General features: G+C 37.2%; 1 protein-coding gene across 1 annotated transcript; it reads left to right on the forward strand.

Moving 5' to 3' along the window:
* Window positions 1–2,898: 2,898 nt before the first annotated feature.
* On the forward strand, window positions 2,899–7,084 carry LOC140224155 (mitochondrial ribonuclease P catalytic subunit-like). The gene is made up of 3 exons (XM_072297587.1): window positions 2,899–3,054; window positions 4,622–4,811; window positions 6,152–7,084. Exons 1-3 carry the CDS (start codon window positions 2,924–2,926, stop codon window positions 6,335–6,337), a joined length of 507 nt encoding a protein of 168 aa, XP_072153688.1. The 5' UTR covers window positions 2,899–2,923; the 3' UTR covers window positions 6,338–7,084.
* Window positions 7,085–8,124: the final 1,040 nt, after the last annotated feature.

An 8,124-nucleotide genomic window follows, 5' to 3' on the forward strand; every position in this document is an offset into this window, starting at 1 on the left:
TCGTCAAAAGTATTGTTTAAGTCACCATTCACCAGTGGTGCCACCTGACTACATGAATTTACCTGTTGAGTGGTGCGAATTCAGAGCTAATCGGAGAGAAACATTTGTTTCAACATGCGATGAGCGAGCTCTATGTTCTCATGTCTGTATCAAACGATCCAACTTTTCACTCGGTATAAGTGGAGGAAAGCTAGACTGTCTGAGGTGGGCTTTAGTTTCCATCACACAGCAAAAAAATCTAGAAGGGCCTGTATTTAAGGTTTCTTTTTCAGTCCTAAGTAGTTCTCACCTGTGAATTTTATTCACAGTCTATATGGGTTTCGGCAAACGATAGGAAATGGCGATCTCATATGATCTGACAGATATCTGATATTATCCCTGAGGAGGACAATGACATGAGCTGATGAGCAGCTAGGAATGGAATGCAGTTAGAATGTTGACCGTGTGCTGAAAACACGATAAGGGAGACTGTAACCAATAATCGATCACGGTTCATGTTTGGGGTGCAGACTCGGAGGAGTGACCAAGGAGAAGATAGAGAAAATGATGAGCACATACGAATCTACTATTCAACAAAGAATGTTAGAATAGTTTATCAAAATACAGAAATAACTGTAATGCTATGATTCTATGGAGAGGTTACAGATCAGTGGCTGATAGTTCACTATTGGTGCCTATCCCTACATTCAGTAATAGGAATTGCTAATCATTGTTATTCATGACTTACCTAGATTCAGTTCAAGGCCCTTGCATTCAACTCGGATTTGGCGTGATGTAGCGAAAGCAGGAAGTCAAGAAATATATAAATTTCTGAGAATTACTGTATGGTTTGCGAGAGCTTCATTGAGCCTGACGATTCACGCCTCGTTGATAACCTAACCTCAAAATACCGACAGGGCAGGGCGGGGCGGCACATCTCCTGACTTGCCGAATTGAATTGAGGATTTTTTATTTAAATCTGCATGATCTAGAAAAACTCATTCGCTCATTTATTACTGAAATGCGTAACGCCGATAATGTTTCATACTTCACACGCTTTAACATTTGCGTTCTATTCTTGCTTTTATTTTTATTTTTATACAATTTCAACATGAAACTCATGAAACAGGGCAGGCCGGCAGGATTGCAACGCAGGTTTTGTTTTGGAGTCGGAACTAATCACTTTGTAAACACAAGATGAGTTGTTGGTTATCACTGCCAGTAATGCAAATTTTAATTTTTTTATGTGATTTAATTAGTATCAGCTCGAATTCGAGTCTTCTTCGTTACGAAAGTAATGTTACCTCGAAGTTGGTGAATTTTGATTAACCTGAAAGTAAGCCAGCAGTGTATCGCGATGGACTCTTGGTAATCGATCTTCAAATTTTTATTTTGACCATGCGTAGAAATAGAATGAAAAAATTCTGATAGATACAACTCAATTCTCATTGGTTTTGCTATTACCGCTATTCGGTTCTTTCTACAATTCAATGTTGGTTTCACACAGGAGATTTGGAAGTATGACGGTTGAGCCTCAGTAAAGGCGATCCTATTGAATAGTTAGTGTCTAAACTAATCTTTCAAAACACAGACGTTTGGTCTCTAATTGACAGACTTTAAAGCTGTACCTACAGGTTCGAAGAAGCTGCGTGTTTTCTGTTTTTTGACAAACTATTGCGGTTATTTCAGTTGTCTTAAACAGAGTATAAGCAGCAAATTATTATTACATCTCTGTCAACCATAGCAAATCTCTGAGTTCATCATATTTTAAATGAAAACATTCTCCGTACAGAAAGTAGTTGCTACCTACTGGTACAATTATTAAATTATCGTTAAATAGTGGGCATTGTCTTGGGAATGCCATGGTTGTAGAAATTTCAGTGCACTAATGAAGACTTATTCTGTGATAACTGATGACATGAAACATTTTAGTGGCCCTCACTTGTGAACTTCGGTGAGTAATTCAACTTAATTCTATGATCCATAACGAAACAGCAAATAGTTGCTGATTGTCAATGATCAAAGGCTTACAGATTACCATGTTTATTCTTGTGGTGGTCTCTAGTGTTTCGCGGTGTTCCAATGCATGTTCTCTGCTATTCCGTTACGCTCCCTTGAAATTCCATGTAGCCACCACGGAATCTCCTGCTGCCACCATGGAATCCCATGCAGTCTCCACGGAAACCCAAAGAGTCACCATGGAGTTCCGTGCCTCCTCCATGGAGTCTTCATGGAGTCTCCATGGAGTTCCGTGTCTTCACCATGGGATTCCATGAGAAACAGCACGGAATACCATGGAATTCCATGAAAAATTTTTAGCAGGGATCGTGGACAGATAAGGATTCTTTGTCAAACTTTTAAAAATGGAAGTAAAATTGTTGGTCTCCTGCAGAGATCATGTGAAACAATGTTCTTATCGGTCTTCAATGCATTCAATTGAGTTCAGTTTATCAAATTTTCATCGCACAATGGTCCAAAATGGGAAATCAGTGGACAAATTAAGATCTTCTGCCTAACTTTTTAAAAATGATGTACGACTATTGGTCCCCTGCAGAGATCATGGCGAACAATGTTCTTATCAATGCATTCAATTGGGTTCAGTTTATCAAATTTTTATCGCACAATGGTCCAAAATGGGAAATTAGTGGACAAATTGTGAAGTTTTGCATATTCTGTTTGCTGATAGGCACCAATACCAAATTGTTTCAAATATATAGAGCCCCACCTACTGAGATTATAAATAACCATGACACCAAGATTATGAATGACTGGATTTTTTAAAAACGGTAGTTACACCTCTTTGCGCTAAGCCATTGCTATATGATTCTGAAGAAACCTTTCCGCCCAAGTTTTTCATCGAGAAGTTTTGACCTTCTGTTCAATGCATATTATTTGGTTTTCTTTATCTTGAAGCATAATTTTTTCTATATCCTGTCAGTTAAAAATGGTTGTACACCCGTTTGTGGCGCAAAATAAAAAAATTCTGGTCTTTTTACGGAACCACATGAAAAGTTACAAGGACCCTGACATGAATTTTGTCACCTCTCACTGCAACATTTTCTTCGTTGATAATGAGTAAGTTTTAATTTGTATTAAGTGTTCTATCGTAGGAAAGAAAAACTGAAAAATTTATTGAAAGAAGTGGCGTCAAACATAATTAGCTCGGATAGAGAAACTACAAGTTTTTCCTTCTATGTAACAAAAAAGTCTCATATCCTAAATAAAGAGGTAATAGCCCTCACAATGCATGTCTAGCACAAAAGAACCTCCAAATGAAATTCTATTATACTGGACAAGATTCTTTGTCAAATCGAAATCAGCTATGCTGTCGCAAAATGGTAAGCTTCAAAAGTTTTAAGTGCGGATATGTGAGATGAGGGGACCTGTTCACTCAGTGAGTCATGGACGTTCCAAGTAGTACAGGTTGCAATAAACTGCAAATAACATGGTGAAATTATTGCCAACTGTATATTTGAGCGTTGTATATGTTGCCTATCTACTATTAGAGGGGGCACCTCTTTTTGAAATTTATCGCTTTAAAATTGAAATAATCTGATTTTTTTTGCTGCACTGAAAATTTTCTATCTTCTCAATGCATGAAACTTATTATATTGATTATTTAAAATTGGCATTTATTGACCAAATGGTGCAAAAATATTGTAATTTCATGGTCAAAAAATTGCAATATTATTGATTTAAATGGAAACTGCAGTCCAATTTTTCCATTGTGGTGTGCTTTTGGAGGGGGGGGGGGGGGAGAGAGAAGAGTTTCCGGACAAACTGTTTGTTTTATAGTGGATCAGAGGCAGATATATTTTGGACAAACACCTTATCGTACAGTGAGTCACAGGAAGAAAGTTACATTGGACAGACTGTTTTAATCATTGCTGTTTTTCGAAATTGTTACCTTCTAGTAACTATGCTGGACCAAAACTATATCAAGCAGGGTGAATGCGAAGGTGAAATTTCCTCCACTTAAACAGCAAATTCGTCCCCTCCCCTCACGAGAGGTTGAGGGGTAAAAAAGCACAAATATTATAGGGATAATCTTCTAATTACAAGTGAGCAGAGTTTTGGCTGTTCTTTCAAAGTTCAGTGTTGAAATGTTCGAAGTTTAACAACCATGTTTGAAGTGGACAAAAATATGCATGGTTCAGGATACCAACCTTAAGTAAGTGAGAGAAAGAAAAAATCTTAAAGGAATCTCTTAAAAATTAAACTAACCTAGAAACATGAGAATTGTTGCCCTCTTATTGCTGCCCTTTGCGGAAGTGTAATTTTTACGCCTTTCATGACAGGCCTTGGTTTAAGTCGTTCCTTCAGGAAGTACAATTTTCCTGTGGTGGATGCAGGGGCCCTACAATAATGAACATAACAGCTAAACCAACACATCCAAACTATAATTGCGCGCAAGATGGGTGCCTCGGGGACCAAATCATTCCCAAAAACTGGTGCAGAGCTTTGTGTTTCAAAATCAGAGTTGTTTTAAGAAGTTGAGATAAATAAAGCCCTTGAATACCAATCACTCAATACTTGAACACTCATCTAATGACTTTCTATCTCTGAGGGTCATCTAAAAGTTTTATGTTTCGGTCTTTAATTGAGCCTTTCATATTTTTTTTTTTTTTGGATAATATTTCAGATCTTCTGATGACAATTATTTATTGTATGCAGCTTTACATAATCCTCTGGGAACATGTTTCATCTCAAAAGATTTTATGCGAGGTCACAAATCCAGCTTAAGCACCACTGAACTGCGAAAAACTTTCAAGTTATGGCAGCAGTCCCATCAAATAGTACCTTACAGGATAGGCTATGAAACCGCGTTGCAGGTTAGTCTCTTGCTAGTTTTGAAGTGTAAAATCAAGCACCGAATTAGCCCAATCCGTGTCTTTGAGTCAAAGAGACGAACATGACAAAATATCAAGAATAATAAAGCTATGCTATAAGATGATCAATAGTAAACCAAAAGAAATGTTGCAAATTCAAGCACTATGATACATGTTTTCTCATCAAAACTTCACGTTGAACACGATTTGTACAGAGGAAATTCCTGAAAGTAATTCTGTATCAAGATATTAGCATTTTTCGATGCATGAAATCCAACTTCCCGCTCATAGAAAAATCAATAAGCTACTTGAGTTTAGTCACACATTAAACGTCACTACGACAGTCTTTGCAGTATGAAAATGTGGCAACCTCAATCTTGGCGCTTCAGCTCAGCTTTTAAATGTTACAAGTAAATGGTTTCAGTCCTAAGAAAAAGGAGTCATGATTAAAGGTTTCACTTGGTATTATTAAACAATCACAGATTTTGTAAATTTTCACCCCTTGGCTCACCAGCTATGAAAATTACAGTTGATGCTGACTCTTTCGATATAAAGTGATCGACAAAAAATAATGAAAAAAAGCTTAAAATTGTTCTTGGCAACGAGATTCACCGGTAAAAGTGGCTGATTTTTGACTTATTAGTCTGAAATTCGAGCTTCGTTTGACTGTGTGGAACTTCTGTCCAATTTTTCACCGGGCTCGTATGCTGCAATCTGTCACTTGTGCCTCATTCACTTGTTTCCCTCCTTTCAGTAACAAATAGCAAGCTGAAAACGGCAGATGTTCCACCTAAAATGTGACCGTTGATGGAAAAGGAGACCTTTGTCTTATTAATACTCAAAATTAAGTTATTGATACCAGAGCTTAAAGGAGGGTTCTATGAGCGTTTGGGGGGGGGGAGGATTGCCATTGTCTTTCTGTCAAAGCAACCAAAGTTACTGCAGTTTGAAGTTGGCAATTAAAAAATATAGTTCCAGGAAAAGCTTTTTAAAATTCTAATTTCTAATCTAGACGGTTCAGGATAGGAAATTCTCGGATTACAATGCAACCTCACACCCTATTGGCACAAACCTTAGCTAAAATGCTCGCAAATTAATCTGTAGGGCTCAAGAAAGAGTTCTTTGTCAATATCTGAAGATCTATTTTGAAACCCAATTTGCTAAAAATTCCTCTGTACTGAAAAGTCTGCCTTTAACCACACGGTCACAAATGCATTGCTGGTCTGCTATTTTCACATATTTACCAATCTGCACCAGCAGGAATCTATCTGATCATCTTTGTTCACTTTTTCTTTGTCAATTCGTTTGTATTGTTCTAATTTTAATACTTCGCTTTTTTGCAGTATCCTGTGGAGCACTTTTTGATACCCCATAAATCTCAGGAAGGTACATGGCACATACCTTTCTCTACCTCAGGAAGGATTAATTATGAACATGATCATTTTTACATCAATTTACCTGAGTTAGAACAATCGAAAACTTTCTCATGGCTGTGCTTGAAACCCAGAAATGAAAGCGACGTAAAATGAATGATAACTCAGATCATATGACTCTATTTGCTGAAGGAAACTGTTAATCAGACAATGCTAAGGTTTGGATTATTTTTATAATCATTTTCAAGTACACCCTAACAAAGGGGAAATCGAGGGGTTCAAATCATTTATTTACTACAAGTGAACATCCTAGGGGAAAGGGATCTTCGTCAAAATTGAGATACTTTTACACAGAACTCAGCACATTTTGGCCATCAGAGATCCTGAATTCCAAGGAAGGAAAGCTCTAATAATGCTAAACAGGGTTCTTTACTCTGACTTTCAAAGGAAAGTGAAGGAAGGATTTACATTGCCACTGTACAATATTGTGCTGTGCTACATCAGAATTACGGTTCTGCATTTCAGATTCTGTGATTTTTGAATCTGGTACTATAGAACAAGGTAACTTTCATACCCGCAAAATTAGTTACTTCAGGGTACACACTACAGAATATAAAGTACGCATCCTGAAAGAATAAAAACTGCATGTGATAAAAAAGACTCTTAGTCCGAAGTGAAGTTCTGCGGTTTTTGATGAGATAGGCAGCACAGGAAAGAAGTTAAGCAGCTGTCAAAAAGGTCTGAGAACATTATAAGTGCAACTGAAGTCGGCTTTTAGCGAAGAGCATTTTTTGCTAAAAACTTAAATTCCGATTTTTCAACTGAATGAGCTTGTTTAGTGATGCTTAATTCCTGCATGTCTACAAACTAGGGAGTGCACAGAGCTCACAGGAATTTTTCTTGATGTTTGTTGAACAATAACAACCACGAAAAACGAGCTTGAAGTTGCATATTTCGAGCTGCGGCATGTAAACGTGTGTCGGCGGGTCATCCAAGATGGCCGCCACGGTCGCCCGTCGAAGAGTGGCCACACTCTTTGAGTTAATCACTGCAGCGTCCTATAGTTTGCACGCGATGCAGCGCGATTTTCTACAGTTCTTGAGCAGGCTACAGAACACTACGGAGTTAACTCAACGAGCGGGGCCATTCTCCGACGGGCGTTTGCTGCAGCCATTTTTAGTGACCCACCGACGCGCGCTTAGATGGGAGCTCCAAATATGCAACTTTGAGCTCGTCTTTTGTGGATTATTATTGTTTCAATGCACCAAGGAAAATTCCTGTGAACTCTGTGCACTCTCAAGTTTTCAGAAATACAGGAATTAAACATTACTAAACAAGCTCATTTGACAAAAATTACTCTCCTGTAAGATTTGCTTCCATTAGAGCTTCATTTTGCATCGAGGAACTAATATTTCTGACTCATCTTTTAAACCTTATATCTGAATATCTAGTCCGTATAAGGTCCATTTTTTTCATGGCCATCATGTATGTTACTTGACTATATTTGAGCATTTGCCCTGTTGTTCTTTTGTTATATTTTGTATTATCTGTTTTGTTTTTATCTCTCAGTTTGTTAATTCTTGTAAGTTGTTTCATCATTTAAATATTTTAAATAATGATTCTTTGGATACCATGAAATAAATAACTTAATTTGTCATAAGTAGTCAATTATAAGTAACAAAAAAGGAGAAAATCTTCGCGAGGATAAAAACCGACCCTAAAAATCAAAGTTAGGAAGTATGCAACACTTCTTGTTTTTGTGGAACATCTAAATTTCAAATTTGTAATCCTCCCAGAAATAGACAAGTTTCTCAAAATTATTTGCATCATGGGGTGTTGTTGCACTGTCTCCTCAAAACGAACTAATTTTTCTACAAAGCTGATGAAGTTGAAATAGCACAATGCTCTGTTAATAAATGTCAAATTCTATTTTAAAAAAGTAT

The sequence above is a fragment of the Bemisia tabaci genome, chromosome 3 (genome assembly GCF_918797505.1).
Source record: "Bemisia tabaci chromosome 3, PGI_BMITA_v3".
NCBI classification, from domain to species: domain Eukaryota; kingdom Metazoa; phylum Arthropoda; class Insecta; order Hemiptera; family Aleyrodidae; genus Bemisia; species Bemisia tabaci.

What these genes read in the sequence shown, in the direction of transcription:
- LOC140224155 (XM_072297587.1), top strand. Translation starts at nt 2,924, where the DNA reads ATGGTTGTACACCCGTTTGTGGCGCAAAATAAAAAAATTCTGGTCTTT. An exon ending in ATTTTCTTCGTTGATAATGA is followed by an intron (nt 3,055 to 4,621) that starts GTAAGTTTTAAT and finishes ATAATATTTCAG; the next exon opens with ATCTTCTGATGACAATTATT. An exon ending in GCTATGAAACCGCGTTGCAG is followed by an intron (nt 4,812 to 6,151) that starts GTTAGTCTCTTG and finishes GCTTTTTTGCAG; the next exon opens with TATCCTGTGGAGCACTTTTT.